General features: G+C 42.8%; 1 protein-coding gene across 1 annotated transcript in view; it reads left to right on the forward strand.

Annotated features, from left to right (window-relative positions):
• Positions 1 to 22432, forward strand: part of GABBR2 (gamma-aminobutyric acid type B receptor subunit 2) — a 422876-nt gene that overhangs the window by 237853 nt on the left and 162591 nt on the right. Inside the window, exons 6-7 of the mRNA XM_023202917.2 lie at positions 3626 to 3826; positions 21864 to 22100. Of these exons, the coding sequence (XP_023058685.1) occupies positions 3626 to 3826; positions 21864 to 22100 (438 nt within the window). The remainder of the gene's footprint in view (positions 1 to 3625; positions 3827 to 21863; positions 22101 to 22432) is intronic.

Here is a 22432-nt window from a genome sequence, read left to right on the forward strand (position 1 = left end):
GAGGTAGCTAAAATGTTCCTGTACATAGTGTTTGCCATGCATGATACACAAATTATCTCATTTAATTCTTAAACCAATCCAGTGAGGCAGGCTTTGCTTTCCATTGTCTGTCCACGGGAAAAGTGGGGCTCCAGGAGTTGTGTGCATGAGTTACCTGGCAGGCATGTGGCATAAAATCTTCTGCTGTTTGACTGTATTATTTTTTTTCCCCAAAAGATCAGAAGCTATGTTAGAAAAAGTTTTGTCTTCATCAAAATTGACTAATGTTCTAAACAAAATGTATTATCATTCAGATGGAATAAGCTTCTGTTTTCTGGAAAACTCACTTGCAAGGAACAGCTACAACAGGACAGTAGCTGGTTGAGGAACTGTCAGAGCTGCTCTAATTTTCTGCTCTGAACTTCCTGCTCAGTGCTGCCTCTTAATTAATTATCACATGGTCTTAATTATCATGTGTGAAGAAAATCTGCCTTTGTATCTGATCAGAAGGCCTTTTCATATCCTTGCTCTGTGTCTTCTTTTTATTTTTTTTTTGTGACAGAGTCTCGCTGTGTCACTCAGGCCGGAGTACAGTGGTGCAATCTCAGCTCACTGCAACCTCTGCCTCCCAGGTTCAAGCGATTCTCCTTCCTCAGCCTCCTGAGTAGCTGGGATTACAGGTGTGTGCCACCATATTTTTAGTAGAGACGAGGTTTCACCATGTTGGCCAGGCTGGTGTTGAACTCCTGACCTGAAGTGATCCGTCCACCTTGGCCTCCCAAAGTGCTGGGATTACAAGCGTGAGCCGCCACGCCCAGCCACTCTGCATCTATTAATTCTTAACATACCTTCCTGATAAGTGGAGCTGTCTCCTTGCCACAACCTTATAAGATTGAGAAAACTTCCAAAAATCTTTTTGTTTTGTTTTGCTAGGAGGGGAACTTCACGAATGGACTTTGAGTCTTGTCCCTTTGACTTACCAGCATATGTGTTGAGAAAATTTCATCTGTAAAATTTAGATGATAGTGCATACCTCATAGGGTAGTTGAGAGAATAAAATCATATATAAAAATGGCCACACACATAATGAGACCTCAGTACACATGGGATCTCTGTCAGTAAAAGATGAGAGTTGTGAAGTCTCACAGGCTCTGCTATTGATTAAATGACCTGGGATTACTAGGGTGACCCTTTTATTCAAAAGTCTAGTCCCCAGCCAGGATCTGGCATTTCTTCTTAAAAACAAAAAGTTTCTGTGAACTAAATTCCATTCATTAGAGAGAAGCCCAGGAGACTGCCTGCTTTTCTTCAGCTGGGATTTTGTTAGGTAATTAAAATACGAGAGTTTTCTTTTTATTTATTTATTTATTTATTTATTTATTTTATTATACTTTAAGTTCTAGGGTACATGTGCATAACGTGCAGGTTTGTTACATATGTATACTTGTGCCATGTTGGTGTGCTGCACCCATCAACTCGTCAGCACCCATCAATTCATCATTTATATCATGTATAACTCCCCAATGCAATCCCTCCCCCCTCCCCAAGATAGGCCCCAGTGTGTGATGTTCCCCTTCCTGAGTCCAAGTGATCTCATTGTTCGGTTCCCACCTATGAGTGAGAACATGCGGTGTTTGGTTTTCTCTTCTTGTGATAGTTTGCTGAGAATGATGGTTTCCAGCTGCATCCATGTCCCTACAAAGGACGCAAACTCATCCTTTTTTATGGCTGCATAGTATTCCATGGTGTATTTTCCACGACAGTTTTGTTTGGGGCAACATTATAATGTAGTTGGTAGAAAAATGACTGCGATCTGAGGTTGCATTATGAGAAGTACAGTGTCTAAAATGAGGGAAGTGAAGGTCCTTTATCATCGAAGGAGTCTAGTGAAGAGACAGCGTGATCACTGCCTTGAGGTGGTTGAAGGGGTCTTTTGTTAAGCAATGTCTATTTAATCTTCAGATGCTTCCCTGAACCAAGGGGTGGGGACCACAGAGAGGGGACCTGAGCTTAAATCAAGGAGCAAATCTTTTAACTCACATGTACCCCAATGAGTTACTCCACACTGCAGCCTGGACTTTCTCGGGTATTAAGGGAGTTTTAGAGGAGTAGCCTCTGGACTTGGGATGAGGGGAGTGACCCTCTGACTGTTAGACTTGATGGTAACTTTTCTCTAACATACAAGAGTTGTTGGTAGCTCTGGCCACCCTTTTGACCCTCGCTTTAGCCTCCTGGAGCCTAAGAGGAAGGCAGCAAGAACCTTCCTAGAATCCAGAGCAATCTCAGGCTCCTCTCACTACACCCTCCTGTCCTCTCACACTAACCCTGCTGTAGGCCAACGGGTGCGACATGAATGGTTTCCCAACGTCTCCTTCTAATGTGGGTGGCTCCCCAGGGATGAATGGAAGGATTGTTTAAGATTTCAGTTTAGAATGCATGCAGTCCAACCATGCACAGAGGAAATTTCCATCCACCTCTGCTCTCTGTAGTCACTTCTGGGTATTTTGTTTACTGATGGGAACATGATCACCACTTAGAAACTTTATTCTGAACCCCATTTTGATGGAACCTGACAGTCCTACAAACTGGGACTTTTCTTCTCGAATCAAAGCTATCAAAAACCGTATTTTCCTGATATAAAATAATGACAATAAGAATTAGAGTCAAGTAGGGGTGCACAGAACCTTCTGATGACTTTTTTTCTTTCAATGGAAAACAAGCAGTGCAGCTTTGTACCCTTAAAGTCAGCAGACCTAGATCCAGGTCTGATTTTTCTCCCTGACTGACCTTGGAAAAGTTACTTGCCCTCTCTGATTTTCAGTTTCCTCCTCTCTAGAATGAGGATGATAAACCACTTCCCAGAGTGAATGTGAGTGACAATCAAATAAGATCCATGTAAGATATAAAAATGTAAGGGACTTTTTTTAGGACCTGATTTTATACACACTGTGTTTTGGATAAAGATTCAGAGAGATTTCTCAGTTTGCCAAGTGGCATCTTATATAAACTGCATACTTAGATTAAATTGTCTTGGCCCCTTAAAATTGTTCCCCCTGGGTTATGTTATGAGGCATGGCCTCAGCTTTTAGTAAAGACCTATACAAAAATTAGCTTTATGAAATCTCTTTCTTGTAGAGGTTGTGTTGGTACTAAGCTGGCTAATTTGACAGTATCCTCCCCATATGGGACATTTTTAGGGTTAGAGACTAGAAAATACTTTGTTTCCCCAAAGATCTGGTATGTTTTCTCCTTACTGATAATGAGAGTTATGTAAATAACCTTGTTGCCCTTTTCTCTTGGGCTGCTGGGAAGTTCATGGTGAAATTTGCAGCTTAATGATGAATATGGTTAGAACCTTTGGTCTGTTTGTCTACATTCTGTTCCTTCTATCTTCAGGAAACATAATTTATATTTTTCTGGGCCCTTATGTTTTAATTTTTATTCAGTACTTATTATTTTATTATACATGTTATCCATAAACTACCTTGGATTCTTTGATAAATAACAAGGAAGAAACCAAACAAGTAATTAAACATTTCCTAAATCCTCTGGTAAGAGGAAGCCTTCCTCCCCACCTATCTTCCAGGGCACAGAGCCTTGAACTGTGTGACTCTCGGTGCCTTCATAGTCATTCCATCTTTTGCAGGCATATGAGGAGAACATGTATGGTAGTAAATACCAGTGGATCATCCCGGGCTGGTACGAGCCTTCTTGGTGGGAGCAGGTGCACACGGAAGCCAACTCATCCCGCTGCCTCCGGAAGAATCTGCTTGCTGCCATGGAGGGCTACATTGGTGTGGATTTCGAGCCCCTGAGCTCCAAGCAGATCAAGACCATCTCAGGAAAGGTCAGTGCCTTGGTCCCCATTTCAACCTTCCAGCCCACCTCCTTTGATCATCTTGTCTGATGACATTGGCCAAAAGTGCACATTTATTGTCCTGTGTCACTTTGAGCAAATCGCTTGACCTCTCTGAGCCTCTTGTACCTGTAAAATGTGGTATGTACAACCCTCCACTGCTTACCTCTCTAGGCAACTGTGAGAACCAAATGAGATAAAGGTACTGTGAAGCACATAACACAGTATACATGTTATGTATACACATATGGATGGAGTCCTGGCATCAATTTCAGGGCCCTTTAGACTCTGCAAAGGTTCATCCCATGCTCCTCTTACCTAAGATGTCATTCTCAGTTGTGGTGATGCTCTCCTGGAGGAGAGGAAAGACGCCTTAAGTAGACTTTGAGAAACACATGCTGTAGAGCTGCCAGACTGCATCAAACCCCAATTTTGCCACTACCACCTGTGTGACCTTGAACCTGAGTTCTCCAAGCCTCTGCTTCTATATCTGTGTGGATATATCTTTTTAGGGGCCACTATTCAGCCCACTATTATGATCTTGGGATGCCCCTTCTGTATCTTCTATATCTCTGCTTCTCTATCTGTGATAACCCCCTTCTAGGGTTATCAGGAGGATTGATGGCAGATGGTGCAAGCCACTAGCATGGTATCTGGCACCTCCATGCTGTTACGACCGTGAGCAGGACCTTGGACAGGGTGTGTCAGCCTCAGGGCCTCTGCATGCTTCCGTGAGGGGTGTTACTAATTCCTGCCCTGCTTATCTCATAGGGCTATTGCGAGATCCAAGTAATACAGGACATGTAAAGTATTCCCAAAGCACACCATTCTCTATCATTGTAAGTCTTATCAAAGATCAGGTGATGATAGCCCTGGTTAAGGTGGTAACATCCATTTCGCAATTCTGAACAGCAGCCAAAATTCAACACAGCAGTGCACATAATTCTTTTCTGTGTTCAGATAGTTAAATTATTCACCCAACCCCCAGGGTTCTTACAGACCAAATTTTATAACAAGAAAAAGCTTTATAATAAAGAAAAATATATGTATATAATTTTATGTAGTATTTAATCTCAATCGGAACCAACTCTACATGAATGATTTATCGATTTGTCAAGAAATGGCAAATCATTAGGACGTATGTTGTAAACAACGCTTTAGCTCGTACTGGCACCTGGTTAGAAAACGTTGAAAGAAATATTTTCATACCAAAATCAATGCATATATAACATTTTTTGAGATGTTGAATAATGAGCAGAAATAACTCATTTATTCAGTAAGTGTTATTTTTAAAGGCGTCAAATTTTGCAATTTATTAAGATCCTCGGGTCCAGGGATACCCTGTATTTTAATCTAAAAAATCATAAAATTTGAGGAAAACACAAAACCTAAGGGAAAAAAATATCCATGAAAGCAGATTGTACAATAACTAAATGGAGAGGCTTCAGGAAGACCAAAGACTTCAATGGTTGCACAGGAGATCTGTGAGGCTGTCAGGATGAGAGCTATGGGACACCGCAGGAAGGACATCCCTCGGGTGTAGTTCTAAGGGTGTGGCTTTCAGCCAGGGTGGGAGCCATGCAGGGCTGTGTGCAGGGCTGTGAGCAGTACACAAGAGTGCATTGTAGGAAGATCATTTTTTGTAGTGTATTTTGGAGGAAATGTTTTGGCATTTGTAACAACATCCCCCAGATGACTGACTTTCCTTTTCTAAATGTTTTTATTTGGGGTTGGTGAAGAGGCTGACCTCTTGCCCATCACCGTCCCATGCATGGGACACCTTGGGGCTGTTCACCCCACTGTTTTGGGAAACCCACTCATTAAGCCCACCTGGAGGGGACAGGACCATTGAGGTGGCTTCCAAAAGTACAGGAGGCCCAATCCCTGTCCCCGTGGTCTTTGAAGCAAGAGGAAGCATTTCTTACATTACCCCACAGTTACTAGACGGTTGAAGTCACACGAGGAAATGTGTAGCCTCTTCGCTTCTTGGAATCAGTGGGTCCCAGAGCTGCTCTTAGACATTATGAAGTCCGGCTTCCCATCAGATTCTCAGATCTTCCAGTAGCAAAGGAATTCTCTCCCTTAATTCTTCTACCCCTAGGTCCCCCTGGAGCTACTCAGATCCTATTGACCCCTCTGTCCCACATAGTCCTTCAGTGACCACAGAGTCACTGCTTCTCCAAACTAAATAACACTAGTCCTTCCAATTGTTAGCTCATAGGTCTGGGGCTGGGACTAAGCATGAAATTAAAAGGGTGCCAGATACATCGGTAATCAAGATTAAATAAAATATGTTAATGTAATTTTAAAAATAATGCCCTAAAAAAAAAAAAAAAAAAAAAAAAACCTGTGATGAACAAATTGTCAAAATTTTAAATAAAGACCGGATTCACAGGACAGGGATTAGGGTGAGGAAAGTGAGGTGAGTCATGCCAGTGCAAGGTTGGATTCTATCTTTATTTAAAATTCTGATATTTTGTTCATCATGGATTTCTTGCATTCATTTTTATTTTTAAAATATATTAAAAATTTTTTTATCTTGATTACAGATATGGTTTAGCTCTGTGTCCCCACCCAAATCTTGTCTTGAATTGTACTCCCATAATTTCCCTGTGTTGTGGGAGGGACCCGGTGGGAGATAATTAAATCATGGGGACAGTTTCCCCCATACTGTTCTCATGGTAGAGAATAAGTTTCACAAGATCTGATTGTTTGGTAAGGGGAAATTCATTTTGCTTGGCTCTCATCCTTTCTCTTGTCTGCCACCATGTGAAATGTGCCTTTTACCTTCTGCCATGATTGTGAGGCTTCCCCAGCCACCTGGAACTGTGAGTCCAATAAACCTCTTTCTTTTGTAAATCACCCAGTCTCGGGTATGTCTTTATCAGCAGCATGAAAATGGACTAACACAATTACTGAGATTTTTTGGCTCTCCCTTAAATTTTGCACCTGAAATTAGTGCTTTATTCACCTCACCCTGGTACAGCCCTGCATAGGTTGTGTCTGTCAAACCCCTCCCCATGCTCAGCCTGTTCCTCTGTTGCACTTGCCTTTGTTGAACATTCTCTCTAGAGGGTGTGGGGCCCAGAGTTGAATAAAGCATTCCTATTTATGGTCTAACCACAAGCCAACTTCTCCAAACAGCCTTCAGAAGTCTATGGTCAAACATAGTTCTAGAAACTCAAGAAATGTTTCTTGAATTTGAATTTGCATTCTATATAACTGCTTGGGGCCATGGTCGGCATGGCACTGGCTGCGTGATTGATGCCTGTATTGTGGGATCCATCAATGACCATGAAAACAAGCAAACACTTGTAAAACCACAGCAAGCCAATGGGCTCTTGTCATCCTCACTATTGTACATATGGAAAACCTAAGAGCCAGATAGGGGAAGGGACATCCCAAGATCACGAAAGTGGGTTGAATAGTGGCCCCTGAAAAGATATATCCACATTGTAACCCTTGGAACCTGGGACTGTGACCTTGTTTGGAAAAGGAGGGTTTTGCAGATGTAATTAAGGCTCTCAGCCGGGCGCAGTGGCTTACACCTGTAATCCCAGCACTTTGGGAGGCTGAGGCAGGCAGATCACGAGGTCAGGGGATTGAGACCATCCTGGCTAATGTGGTGAAACCCCGTCTCTACTAAAAAAATACAAAAACAAATTAGCCGGGCATGGTGGCGGGTGCCTGAGGCAGGAGAATGGCGTGAACCCAGGAGGTGGAGCTTGCAGTGAGCCCAGATCGCGCCACTGCACTCCAGCCTGGGCGACAGAGTGAGACTCCATCTAAAAAAAAAAAAAAAAACTGAAGGTTCTCGTGATGAGATTTCGTGGATCACCTAGATAGGCCCTAAACCAATGACAGGTGTCCTGTATGACAGAAAGGCAGAGGGAGAGTTGACACACTGAGAGGAAGTCCATGTGAAGAAGAAGGCAGAGACTAGAGAACACCGAGGATTGCTGATAGCCACCAGCAGCTAGGAGAGAGGCATTGAATGGAGGGGTCTCTCTTAGAGCTTCTAGGAGCCAACCCTCATGATGGGGTTTGGCTCTGTGTCCCCACCCAGGCTCTCATGATGAGATTTCCTGGATTATCTATGTGTCAGGGGAGGGACCTGATGGGAGATGATTGAATCACGGGGGCGATTTCCCCTTTGCTGTTCTTGTGATAGTGAATGAGTTCTCATAAGATCTGGTTGTGCTGGGCGTGGTGGCTCAAGCCGGTAATCCCAGCACTTTGGGAGGCCGAGACGGGTGGATCACGAGGTCAGGAGATCGAGACCATCCTGGCTAACATGGTGAAACCCCATCTCTACTAAAAAAAAAAAAAATACAAAAAACTAGCCGGGCAAGGTGGCGGGCGCCTGTAGTCCCAGCTACTAGAGAGGCTGAGGCAGGAGAATGGCGTAAACCCGGGAGGCGGAGCTTGCAGTGAGCCAAATCCGGCCACTGCATTCCAGCCTGGGTGACAGAGCGAGACTACATCTCAAAAAAAAAAAAAAAAAAAAAAAAAGATCTGGTTCTTTGAATGTGTGTGGCGCTTCCCCCTTCACACTCTCTCTCTTTCCTTCTGCCTTGTGAAGAAGATACTTACTTTCCCTTCTGCCATGATTGTAAGTTGCCTGAGGTCTCCTCATCCATGCAGAGCTGGGAGTCAATTGAACCTCTTTTCTTTGTAAATTACCGTCTCAGGTGGTTCTTTATAGCAGTGTGAGAATGGACCAATACACCTGTCAGTGCCTGAATTTCAGCCTTCTGGCCTCCAGAACTGTGAGAGAATAAACTGCTGTTGTTTTAAGCCACCCAGTGTGTGGGAACTTGGTGGCAGCCCCACGAATCTAATACAATCACCCAGCAGGTAGAGGCAGATCCAGGACTCGAAGCCAGGACTCCTCAATCCCAACTCAGCATCCCTTCCCCCTCTGCCATACTGCTCCTCTAGACGTGTGACGTGCTTAGGGACACATCCAAATCAGCTCTTTTGTGGCATCTCAGTGGGTGGGCCTCTGCTGGTGAGTGATACATGGGAGCACAGAGTGTGGTACTCCAGAGATCCGGTGTGGATCCTGCATTCACACCACTTAATCTGCAACCTCAGCAAGTCATATTCCCTCCCTCGGCTAGGTAACTTCTCGGGTCCTTTCACAGCTCAGTTCTCTAACTCTGTGTAACTATGGTGTGGAGTTATTACAGCAAGCTCTGTGAGATGATTATAATGTTAAGTCATGCAAGTGCAAGGTTGGATTCTGTATTTAAATTTTTGATGTTATGTTCATCATGGATTTCTTGCATTAGTTTTTATTTTTTCAACATGACACTAAAATATGCTTATCCTGATTACTGAGATGTTTGGCTCCCCTTTACATTTTGTACCTGAAATTAGTGCTTTATTGACTTCATCCTCGCACAGCCCTGCACAGGTTGTATTTGTCAAACCCCTCCCCATGCTCAGCCTGTCCTCTTGTACTTGCTCTTGTCAAATCTCCCAGGATACAGGTGACTCCTGGTAGACAAAGTCACAGAAAGGGGCAGAACAGTGGCCCCTCCTGGATGCATTCTCCAAGGTTCCCTCCTTTGTATGCCCATCTCTAGCATCAAGCTGTCCCCAGCTCACTCACTGGCACCAGGAGTTTTCTGGTAGGAGGAATAGCAAGGTCAGGGCTCCCTCCAGAAACACATTCTTCAGTCCTTTCCTATTGGACTGTCCTGTGTTGGGAACGTGGACCTTCAGGCTTTCTGAACCCATTCAGAGCTCAGTCTTCTGGGACCTCATGAAGATAGCCCCTGGACCCCTGCCTTGGGCCCAACATTGGCTCTTTCTCCCCATTGACGCTCCCCATCACTGTTCTACCCCCGCAAAGTGACTTGACATTGGTGATTTCAAGTGTCAACTTCCATTTTTCAAATCCTGTTCGGTTTGTTTCCTTTGTGAGCATTTATAATTCTGGCTTGATTTCTCCAGCGATGGCTCAGCCTCTCCAATAGGGACATTTTTCTCCTGTTACTGTGCCCATGCTGAGGTCCAGTGCTGGGCCAACGCCCCAGATGAGCTGTTCACAGCACCCTGCAACCTCTGGAGTAGCCCTAGCCCTCCATCAAAGGCACAGGTCCATCCTTTGGAAGATTTTGTAATGTTTTCTGGCAAGAAACTTCTGTGACCACCCATGATTATTTATTCAATCCAGCAAATCTAGTGATCCTTCCACTTAGAGCCAATGAACCATGAAAATCTGCACCCATCTCACTACCACTGCGCTGTGAGCACCGTGACAAAGAACTTGGAGTTTTAGGGAAGCACTGAGCTTAGTGTGGAGGAAGGAAAGGTGCTGCGGAAAAATAGAAGAACTCCCCAGAGAGCCCAACTTCACAGCACTGCTCTCTCCCCCACCCCTCACAAAGCTCCCATTCCTTGCTACTCCCCCAGGCACTCATGACACTGGGAGAAGGCGCTATGTCAGAGGGGCATGGGCTCAGAAGGAAAAGGCTGAATGGCCCATGGAGGGGCCACTGGCTAGACTTGAATCATGGCCCCAACACTTCCCAACTGGGTGACTCTGGAAGGTGGCTGGTCATCTATACCAACATGCATACCTCTCCCACCGTCTTCTAGGTTCTGTAACACAACAAACCAGAGTTCATAACACAACTCTGATTTTTAACCGGGTATATTGCCACCTCACTGGAAAATATATTATACATTACCCAGCCTTCCATGCTAGATATGGCCAGGATTGCAAGTCTGGCCAATGAGATATAAGCAGAAGTGTTATGTGGGACTTCTAGAAAGGCTCTATTACAGGGGGATATGGCCTTTCTTTTTCTTTCTCCTTTGTGTTGACTGGAATGTGGATGTGATGGCTGGATTTCTAGTAGCCGTTTTGGACCATTAGGTACAAGATTACCTTGACAAGGAAACGTCATTCTAGGATTGTGGAGCATAAAAATAGGACCCTGGGTCCCTTATTACCCGGGGAACTGTCATAGCTGTATTGCCCAGCCTCACCACAGACATCTTTTATATGAGAAAGAAAGAAACCATCTCATTTAAGTCACTGATAATTTGTTTTTTCTGTTACAATGCAGCTGAACCTAAGAGTGATACAGTGATGTGTATCTCATCTGCAAAATGCTTGTCTCTCATCTGTAAAATGGAGATAATAATATCTCTCTCACAGATTTGTAAGGATTAGATGAGGTTATATAGTAGAAAGTATCTTACCAAGTGCAAATACATAGTAGGTGCTCAACAAATTTTAATTCTCTTCCTTTTCAGGATAGGAACCTTGGGGGTAGGAGGAAGGAGTAGTGAGATTGATGAAGAGTTTATAACCCAGGTCATGTGAGTTGAGGAGCAATGGAAGGATTGGGATTACTTTTTATGATTTAGTGAATTATTTTTATTGAAGGACAGCACCCATGTAAGTACCACCCAGGTCAAGAAAAAGACTATTTGTAGCAATTTAGAAACTGCCTTTATGTGTTACCCCAGTTAATATCCGCTGCCAGATGTAACCATTCTTCTTACTTCCTTTGCCATTCAGATGCCTGCTTTTGAACTTTTGAACTCCACAGCTTTTTTTAGTCTCTTCAGATTTAAGGAGCGTATTAGTCATTTCTCACACTGTTATAAAGAGACACCTGAAACTGGGTAATTTATAAAGAAAAGAGGTTTAATTGGCTCACAGTTCCACAGGCTGTACAGGAAGCATGACTGGAGAGGCCTCAGGAAACTTAGAATCATGGCAGAAGGCAAAGGGGAAGTAGGCATGTCTTACATGGCTGGAGCAGGAGGAAGAGAGCAAAGAGGGAGGTGCTACATCCTTTTAAACAACCCGATCTTGTGAAAACTCACTCACTATAATGAGAACAGCAAGTGAAAAACCTGCCCCCGTGATCCACTCACTTCCCAGCAGGCCACTCTTCCGACACTGCGGATTACAATTTGACATGGGATTGCAGGAACACAAATGCAAACCATACCAGGGAAGATTAGTCTTTCTGGTAGTTATTCTAGTTCACCCTTAAATAACCACCATCTTCTGTCTTTGGCACAGTTTCCTCATTCTGCCTTTGCCACAAAACCTTGCATCAGGGCATGGGTGAGCAAAGGTAAAAGTGAAATCTGTTAATTTTTCTCTTCTTATTCAGTCATCTGTACAGTTTTGATGTTCTCTGTCCTCAGTTATTGATGTGGTATCATTTTGTATAGAATGTGGCTACAAAGCTAGCTAGTATAGTTTGGGGAGACTTGGGAAAGCTAATTTATACACAGCCTCCTTTGTCTTCAGCTACCTAGAAGTCCTCTAACTGGTGTGTTTTAATGAACAGAAACTCTTTAATAGAATCCACTCCAAGGCTGTGAAGATACTTTCCTATCTTGTGTTTTAGAAGCTTTATTGTTTTACCTTTCACATTTAGATCTATAATTAACCTGGAGTTTCATTTTGTATAGGATGTGAGGTAATGATCAAGATTCCTTTTCTTATTTTCTGTTTTTACATGGATATCTAATTGACCCAACATCATTTATTGAAAAGTCCATCTTTTCCCACACTGTGCCGCCATATTACTTTTGTCATAAAGCAAATGACTATATATCTGGTTCTGTTTCTAAACTTTATTTTTTTCTTTTCCATTGTTTTTCACCAAAACATCTTAATTTCTGTAGCTTTATAATAAGTCTTGATAACTACTCATATAGGTTCTCCATCTTAGTTCTTCTTCCAAACTGTCTTGGCTATTCTTGTCTCTTTCCATTTCTATATACATTTTTAAAACAGATTGCCAGTTTATACACACATACATAAATACTTTCTCTGGTTTTTATTGGGATTTTACTGAATCTACAGATCAATTTAGGGAAAACTGACACCTTAATATTAAAGTCTTCCAATCCATGAATTGTGTATATCCCTGCATTTAGTTAGGTCTTCTTTAATTTCTCTCAGAAATGTTTTATAGTTTTCTGTGTAGAATTATTGTGTGTATTGGCTGGGCACAGTGGCTCACACCTGTAATCCCAGCACTTGGGGAGGCCGAGGCAGGTGAATCACTTGAGGTCAGGAGTTCAAGACCAGCCTGGCCAACATAGTGAAACCCCATCTCTATTAAAAATACAAAAATTAGCTGGGCATGGCAGCATATGCCTGTAGTCTCAGCTACTTGGGAGGCTGAGGCAGGAGAACTGCTTGAACACAGGAGGCAGAGGTTATAGTGAGGCAAGATATACCACTGCATTCCAGCCTGAGCAACAAAGTGAGACTCCATCTCAATTAAAAAGAAGAAGAAAAAGAATTATTGTACTTATTTTGTTTGATTTATGTCTAGGCATTTGATATATTTTGGTGAACATATGTGCACATTACTATTGGGTGCATACTTGGGGTGGAATTCTGAGTCAGAGTAGCCATATGTTCAGCTTTAGTAGACTCTGTGACAAACAGCTTTCTCAAGTGGTTATACCAATTTACACATCCGCTAGCAGTGATTGAGCGTTCCAGTTGGTTCACATGCTCAACAACTTTTGGTGTGTCAGCTTTTTAATTTTAGCCAACCTAGTGGGTGTGCAGTGGTTGGTGTCTTGTTTTAGTTTAAATTTGCATTTCCCTGATGACTAATGAAGTTGGACATGTTTTCATATCTTCATTGGCCACTTTGATATCCTTTTTTGTGAATTGCCCATTCAAGTCTTTTGCCCATTTTTCCTGTTGGATACTCTGCCTGTTTCTTACTGATTTGTAGAATTTATTTTTAGATTCTGAATATTAATTATTTGACAGTTATATATATTACTTATATCTTCTCCTATTCTGTGGCTTACCTTTTCACTCTCTTGATATATTTTGATGAACAGATATTCCTAATGTTAATGTAATCCAATTTATTAGTCTTCTTTCTGATTAGTATATTTGTGCCTTGTTTAGGCATTTTAAGGATGGGCGGAAAAAAAAAAAGGTTGGAAAATAAGAAATGAACATAAGAGACACATGGGATATGTTGAAAAAGTATAATATATGTATAATTGTGTCCTGGAAAGGGAGGAAAGAGAGACTAGGCAGAAGCAGTATTTGGTTTTGTTATTTTATTTTATTTTTCTGAAAATCACCCTGTCTTGATGATTTGGTTTGGATGTTTGTCCCCTCCAAATCTCATGTCAAAATGTAATTCCTGATGTTGGAGGTGGGGCCTGGTGAGAAGTGATTGGATCATGGGAGTGGATCCCCCCTGAATGGTTTAGCACCATCCCTTTGGTAGCAAGTGAGTTCTCACCCTGAGTTCATGTGAGATCTGGCTGTTTGAAAGTGTGTTGCAACTTCCTCCTTGCTCTCTTGCTCCATTCTTGCCATGTGCCACACCTGCTCCTCCTTTGGCTTCTGCCATAATTGAAAATTTTCTGAGGCCCTCACTAGATGCAGATGCCAGCACCATGATTCTTGATTCTGCACCTGCAGAATCATGAGCCAATTAAGCCTCCTTTCTTTATAAATTACCTAGGCTCAGGTATTTCTTTATAGCAATGCAAGAATGGCCTAATATACCCACTCATGCTTGTGAAGATATTTTCCTATCTTGTCATTTAGAAGTTTTGTTATATCTTTCACATTTAGACATAGAATCTACTTGAAATTAATTTTATGTATGGTCTGAAATAAGATATTTAATTTTTATGAATAATCAATTGATTTAGGACTAGTTATTGAAAATGCTGTAATCCCCCATCCCACCACTCATGCTACAGTGTCACCTTTGTCATAAATTAAATAACTGCATATAGTGTGGATCTATCCACAAGCTTCTGAACTTCCATTTTTCTTCCTTTGGTCTACTTACCTATCTTTTAATCAATATCACTCTGTTTTATTTACTGAAGTATGATTTGATACCTTGTAGTATGAATCCTTAATCTTTGTTCTTCTTTAAGATTTTCTTGGATATTCTTGGCACTGATGTCATTCTTCATTTAGATCTACTGACACATTTACACTTCCTATTACTTTTTTCCTTCCCACATTTCTGTTTTTCTGTTTATTATTACTATTATTTTTCTGCCAGAAGAACTTCTCCTTTGTCTTTCTTTTACCGTGGCTCTTCTGGAAAGAAATCTTCTAAGTGTCTGGCTGTCTGAAATTTATTTTACCTTTAATATTGAGAGATGTATTAACTAGATAGAGGATTTTAGATGGCCTATTATTTTCTTTTGGCACTAAAGATGTCATTCCATTGTCTTCTGGCTTCCATTGTTTCTATTAAGTCAGCTGTCTGACTCATTACTGCTCTTTTGAAGTAATGCATCTTTTTTTCTCTAGTTACTTTTAAGATTTTGTTTTTGATTTGGTCTTTGGCGGTTTTACTACACTGTGCTGAAGTGAACTTTCCTTTGTGTTCATCATGCCTGGAGTTCATAGTGCTCCGTAGGATTCCATGAATCTGTGGATTGATGTGTGTTAAAGAAGTAGAATAGTATCCTTTGAAACATTGCTTCTGTCTAGTCTCTCTTTTCTCACCTTCTAGGACACAATTATATATATATTATACTTTTTCAATATATTCCATGTATCTCTTATGTTCATTTCTTATTTTCCAAACTTTTTTTCTCCCTATGTTTCAGTCTGAATACAAACCTGTATTCAGTTCACTAATCTACTTTCTGCTGTGTCTAATATGTTGCTTCACCTATCTATTGAATTATTTATTTCAATTGTTGTATTTTTTATTTTTAGAATTTTTTGTGTTTTCTTTTATAGTATTCAGTTCTCTGATGACATTCTGCATCTTTTAATCAATTTTCTTGAACATATAAACCTTGCTATTTTATTTTAGAGATAGAGTCTTTCTCTGTCACCCAGGCAGGAGTACAGTGGTGTGATCTTGGCTCACTACAACCTCCACCTTCCAGGTTCAAGCAATTCTCTTGCCTCAGCCTCCCAAGTAGCTGGAATTACAGGCACCTGCCACCATGCCTGGCTAATTTTTTTAGTAGAAACGGAGTTTTCCGTGTTGGCCAGGCTGGTCTTGAACTCCTGACCTCAGGTGATCTGCCCACCTCAAGTCTTCCAAAGTGCTGGGATTACAGGCATGAGCCACCGCACCTGGCCAACCTTGCTATTTTAAAGTTCATGTCTAATAATGTCAAGATTTGGATCACCTATGAATTTGTTTCCATTGCATATATTTTTCTCTTATTTTTCTTCCTTGCTTTTCTTTTAAAACAATTATGTGGTCCTATTTCCTGGTATACCTAGTAAATTTTGATTAAATATATTGTGTATGAAAAATTGTAGGGGCTACAGATAGTGTTTTCTTTCTCCAGGGAAAATGTATTACTCTTCAAGCAAGTAGTTAGAGGAGTGGCAAATTGCCTTAATCCAGTGAAGAACTGAGATGATTCCAGGTTTGGTTTTAGTTTTTCTGAGGCCCAGTCTATTTTGGTTTGCCCTGATTCCTAGTGTTTGACCCTTGAATGTTCTCAACTGAAATCCTGGGATATTTACTGACCCTGGACTCCAATTTTTATTTTCCCAATACTATTAAACGCCAAATAGTTCTGTTTGTTTTCTTGGCTCTTTTGCTTGGCTTCTCAGCCTCTTGCTTTATGCAGCTTAATTATCAAATATTTTAAGTAAAAATGCCAGTCTTAATACCAGGCTCACTTTTTTATTGTTCCCTTTACTCTGGCACCTTGGCCATGCAAGTCTTGCTACCTTGGTAGCCCAGAACTACAGTTTTTGGTTTCCTATCCCTGAGGGACTGCTGAAAGCTCTGATCCAATGCTTTCTGTTTCTGTGACTAGCCTTCTTACTTACAAATCAGAAAGTGCCTCAAAAGGAAAACAGCAAAGAATTTGGGGCCCATCTCAAAGCATTTCTCTCCAGAATGATGGATTTTCAGTCCTAGCTATCCTGGTTGTTTTCTGATGTCTTTGAATAGCTATTTTAATATTTTATTCTGCTTTTCTGAACATCCTTGATGGGAGCTTTGGTCTGATATAAGTGATTTAATCAGAGTGGAAGTCTGAACTGAGATTATTTTGCTTAAAAGAAGGAGAATGCATTAGAAAAGGGGCGGCATCTTCCTGTCTTTGGCTCTTTGAGGGGCTCTTGGGTATAAAAGGAGCAGACGTGTGTATTGTGGCTCCGCAGGAACATGTAGCATGCTGAATGCAAGTCTCAGGGAGAGAGGCACAAACTCTGCATCTGGAAGTCTCCTCAACATCAGCCATTCCCTAAGTGGAAAGTTCTGCCTAAGAGACATAGTGAGCTTCCCAATACTGGAGGAGTATAAGAAGAAACGCAGCCAACACCTGGAAGTTGCTACTGAAAAGATCCAACAATTATCCAATAATCAGATTGCAGAAGGAACTTCATCAGTGGTTACCAATTTTTGTATGCTTGAAATATGAGAAGGTTTTTAAAAATATAGATTCCTAAGTTAACTCACTCACTGATATACTGAACCAAAATATAGCCCTGGCATCTGTTCTTTTTTTGTTTGTTTTTTGTTTTTGGATGAAGTCTCATTCTGTCACCCAGACTGGAGTGCAATGGCACAATCTCGGCTCACTGCAACCTCTGCCTCCTGGGCTTAAGCGATTCTTGTATCTCAGCCTCCCAAGTAGCTGGGATTACAGGTGCCTGCCACCATACCCAGCTAACTTTTTGTATTTTTAGTAGAGATGGGGTTTCGCCAGGTTGACCAGGCTGGTCTTGAACTCCTGACCTCAGATGATCCTGCCTCGGCCTCCCAAAGTGTTGGGTTTGTAGGTGTGGGCCACTGTGCCTGGCCCTGGCATCTGCATTTTTAGCAAGCTTCCCAAGTGATCTACAAACTGCAGCACAGGAAGCAGCAAACTAAATATTTTCTCGTACTTCCAAATGAGATTCTATGATTTGAACCTCCCACAGGGATGCCAGTGAGAAAGTCTGCCAGTTTCACTGCTGTGGGGAGCAGTTGCAGATGTGGAAGAGGATGTATCCCTCTCCTGCCCTCTCTTCTGTCCATGAGGCTCCCCTCTCCCAGAAAGTAGGACTCAGCTTGTTTCTGTTGGGATGACAGACTCATAAAGTTTAGTCACATTGTAGGTTAGCAAGCTTGTGTGGGCTAGCCTTGGAACCTAACCACTATTTATAACATAGTGTCTGTGGGAAAATATGTTCCAAGTTCCAACAAATGCCTTTAAAAAATATGCTGGAGGCCAACCTGTCAGTAATTGGGACTATCTGCATAAGTTATTTTCTCAGAAACTTTTAGCATCTCACGATAAACTTGACCTCAGAGGATGGTAATTAATCAGCATTCGGTGTGAGCTTTACAATGGAAGAAAATCTTCTGCCCTGAATAATTGCAGGCCTGCTTTAAGAACAACTATTACTTTTTCTCCAACAATTGTGAGTGTGTTTCTTCCTGCTGTCATTGTCTTGCCCAAGGGAGTTGGTGCTGGCATCGCCTGGGAACAATGATGAATGGCCTGGGATATCATGTGGCAGCAAGGATTTCTTCAACCTTGTGCTTGCAAAGACAGCAAGAATTGAGGTCACCTTTCAGGGCTTAGGTACACCTGTGTCCCATTCCAAGGACTCTACCCACGGAAATCTGGTAAAGAGCAGTGTTTCCAGTGTTCTTGGCCCTCCTCCTGATCCTTGTACCCGGTGAGGACAGTTTTTTGAGATAGATGAATTTACAAGTGGCGTACGTAAAGTTTATATAGGGACTTTTGTTGACCTCAAGACCAAATCCAATAGACAATATGATCTTGATCCCCTTAGTGTCCCACAAAACAAAACAAAACTATATCAAGGAAGTTTAAGATTACACTCAGTTACTACCTGGTGGGACCACACTGGGAATGTTCACCTCAAGTCTGGACCTCCCACTTTTAAAGGATCATAGAAACCTTGAAGCCTGCTCCAGTGTTGTGTTCTGGTCAGGGAAGTGGTGTAGAAATGTCATCTGAATGTAATCATTAGGTTGAACAATGAAATTCAAAAATGGACACCACCAACCCTCAAATGCCATTGCGTGCATCGGAGAAAGCTCATGGAGCAAAATCCAAAAAAGAAGTCAAAGGGGCCTCATTTCTGTGATGCTTAAGCATAATAATTAGCAATTAATTAGAGAAACACACATCCAAGTAATGTTTAAATCTTTTTAAAACGGTCAGTAGTTAACAACCAGAAATAGACACAAATCACATTTTAAAAAATAAAAGAAAATATAGCCAAATAGTAAAAGATGGAAAAATAACAAGGAGACATTAAAATAAAGCATTAAATGATGTGACCATCACCATAGCAATATGGTATAGGAAATTCACCTAAAATAATTAGGAAATTCACCTAAAAAGTTAAGATTGCTGGTTAATATTTACAATAAGCTCATTCTAATCATTAATCAAAGAAATGCAAATTAAGATTAAAAGAATACTTTTTTCTTAACAAATTTGTATGTTTTTCTTAACAAACTGACAATTGTGTTAAAAATTAAAATACCTATTGTCAAGGACGCAGGAAAATGAATACTTTCATACACAGTAGGATTGCAACTTTTTGCATTTGGGAAGAACAGTTTTGCCCTACAGTGTGTGAATAGGTGTGCTCCTGTGTTTTACAGACAGAGAAACTGAGGCCTAGAAAGAGCTTACACAGGTATTGTTTGAGATCCTGGTGGTACCTCAGTGGTCAAGACAGATCACATCCCCGACCTCATGGAGCTTAATTCTAGGTGGGTGGGGAGGGAGGGGGAAAACCACAGACCATAAACAAGTAAACACATAAGGAGGGAAATTGCAGGGAGTGACAAGTGCAATAAAGAAGATAAAAACCCCTGGCCTCAGGCTACGGGCTTTTAGAACAGGTGGGTCAAGGAAGCCATCCCTGAGAAGTGACAGGTGCTGACATTTGAATGCCGAGAATTATCATGCCAAGAGCTGGGCAAGGAGTTTTCTGGCAGAGAAACGGCTTGTGCAAAGCCCTGAGGTGCAAGCCAACTTGATGTGCTCCAGGGACCCAAAAGGTTTAAAGAGAGAGAGCCTCATAGTGGACCGTTTCCTCCTTCTCCAGGCGGAGTGAAAGTGTCAGGGATGACTATGAGCTTCAAGAGCCAGCGGGAGGGGAGTGTGGGCGGGTGGAGGAATGTGAGTGACAGGTCAAACTCAGGGAGCTGAGCTGGGCTAGAAATGCTGGTCTCCTTGAAGAACCTGGGATTTGGAGGGAGTTTCTGCCCATTGTATATCTTGAGTGATGAGCAGAGTGGTGGTAGCTAGAGACGATACATTTCCAAGGAAAGCTGTAAACAGATCAAACCTGGGCCTTCCAGGAGGACCTTGAATCAAAGGAGGAGGCAGACTCCCGGCCAGGACTCATTCACATTTGATCACGCAGAATACGTCGCCTGCAGGGTCCACAGCCAGAGGCACTTGGCACTCACCCCCAGGCATCTGTGTGGGTGACCCCATAAGAGACTTGGCTTCTTGGCCCCCGTGGCCTCTAGCCACGGAAGACACAGCCTTTGATGACCCAGCTCCACCACCTTCCTTAAAAACACTAGACATGGCCCAACTTGTGGTGGTTTTCAAAAAGCAATTACTACTTTAGAAATCACAGAGGAAAGAAGTAGCCAAGATGAAGTGGGAAGGTAGTCTGGCGCAGCACCCCCTTCCGCCTACCCCCCACATACACACACACAAGCTGTGTAACCTGGGACATGTTTCTGCACCTCTCTGTGCCTCAGGCTGTAGACTGACTGAGTGCCTGTCCCTAAGGGGCTCTTCTCAGTATAAACTGACAATGAGTCAATTATCCTGTGTGTGATTTGTCCCCAAGGAGGGTTTTTCCAAAGACCAAGCGGTGGGCTCCGATGACATTTCTGGCAGAGGAGTCGAGAAGTGATTTGAAAAAAGGCCCATGAAGAACCTAAGGGTAATGGGTCCCCCGGGAGGGGCATTCATCTGAAAGTGCAAGTTCCAAGGTCTGGAGTAAAAAGGCAGTTTCATTCCTTTGCGGCCACAATCAAAATGTTAATATCACCAATGAAATTCTTTTATGAAATTCAGCTCAATGGGAGAAAAAAAAATCTTTTTTTCAATGCTGGCCTATTCAGACTGTTATATTATGGAAAGTAGACGAAATAGCAGGAGGGACAGATGCTGCCTGACACCTGAGCAACTGGGCCCTGCCCTGGGTCCCGTGCTCCAAGAGGGCCTCATTCAGGCCCCTTGGGGCTCGGAATCTGCAAGCCACGGACACAGCCCACTCAGACCTGCACCCCTTCCAGCTTCCAGACTGTGCCCTGAATTCTCAGCCCATAAGCTGGAGCTGCTTCCAGTGCCTAGGGAGCCTCTTGCCCCAGTTCTTGAGGGTAGACTGTGCCTTTGGGGGTACAGGGAGCTACTACTGATGCTGGAAGGGGAAGGAGGTGTGGACTGAGCCTGGCTGGGCTGCAGGATGGAGAGGGGTGGGAAGGGAAGGGGAGGGGTAGGCCGAGCACTACACGGTTAGCTCCCTCTCTGTGCTGCTGTGTCTGGCCTGAAACTCAGAGAAGTCCCAGAATTCTGAATTCCAGCTTGGCCTTCCAGATCCTTAGGAAGGTGGATTTATTATGATGAGGAAATAGAGAATATTTTTTGAACAGTTTGTTCACGTGTCTGTAACTTTAATATCCAGACATACAGGATATGGGCCTCTACCTCACCCCAGGCCCTGCAAGTATAGAGGGAAAGGCCTGGTTAGGGTGTATTATCCTCTCTTTCTGGTCTTGCCAACAGACAGGGTTTAAATCTCAGTCTTGTCACTTACTAGCTTTGTGGCAGTAAGCAAGTTGACCCGCTGAAAATGGGGGGGTCTGTAAGATGGGTACAGTAACAGTACCCACCTTATGAGGTTGTTGTGAGGGCTAAATGAGATAATGCACATAGAGTCTAGCCCTGTACCTGGCACCCTGTGGGCACTGAAGAATAGCAGCTCTTCTCGGCATCAGGCACCTGATGTCCCTGCTGAGTATAACTTGGGATTCCCCCAATCCGCCTGTTTTTCCAGACTCCACAGCAGTATGAGAGAGAGTACAACAACAAGCGGTCAGGCGTGGGGCCCAGCAAGTTCCACGGGTATGCCTACGATGGCATCTGGGTCATCGCCAAGACGCTGCAGAGGGCCATGGAGACACTGCATGCCAGCAGCCGGCACCAGCGGATCCAGGACTTCAACTACACGGACCACACGCTGGGCAGGATCATCCTCAATGCCATGAATGAGACCAACTTCTTCGGGGTCACGGTCAGTCCCACGCCTCTGGGCTGTTTTCCTTATTGTTCCTTGTAAACATGCAAAGTAAAAGAGGGGCTGTTACAGGCTTTCTGTTATGCGATCTGTTATCTCTGATCATCGAAATAACTAATTGCAGGCCCTAGGATTGCAGGACTGTTCAGACAAGGGGCAGGGGCAGTGTGTGCTCTTGGACACATTGGGAAAATGCTTTTCTATGACTCTTGGATAAGAAAGGGCATAGAGGCCAGGCACGGCGGCTCACACCTGTGATCCCAACACGTTGGGAAGCTGAGGCAGGTGGAACACCTGAGGTTGGGAGTTCAAGAGCAGCCTGACCAACA

Source organism: Piliocolobus tephrosceles, chromosome 14, assembly GCF_002776525.5.
Source record: "Piliocolobus tephrosceles isolate RC106 chromosome 14, ASM277652v3, whole genome shotgun sequence".
Taxonomy (NCBI): domain Eukaryota; kingdom Metazoa; phylum Chordata; class Mammalia; order Primates; family Cercopithecidae; genus Piliocolobus; species Piliocolobus tephrosceles.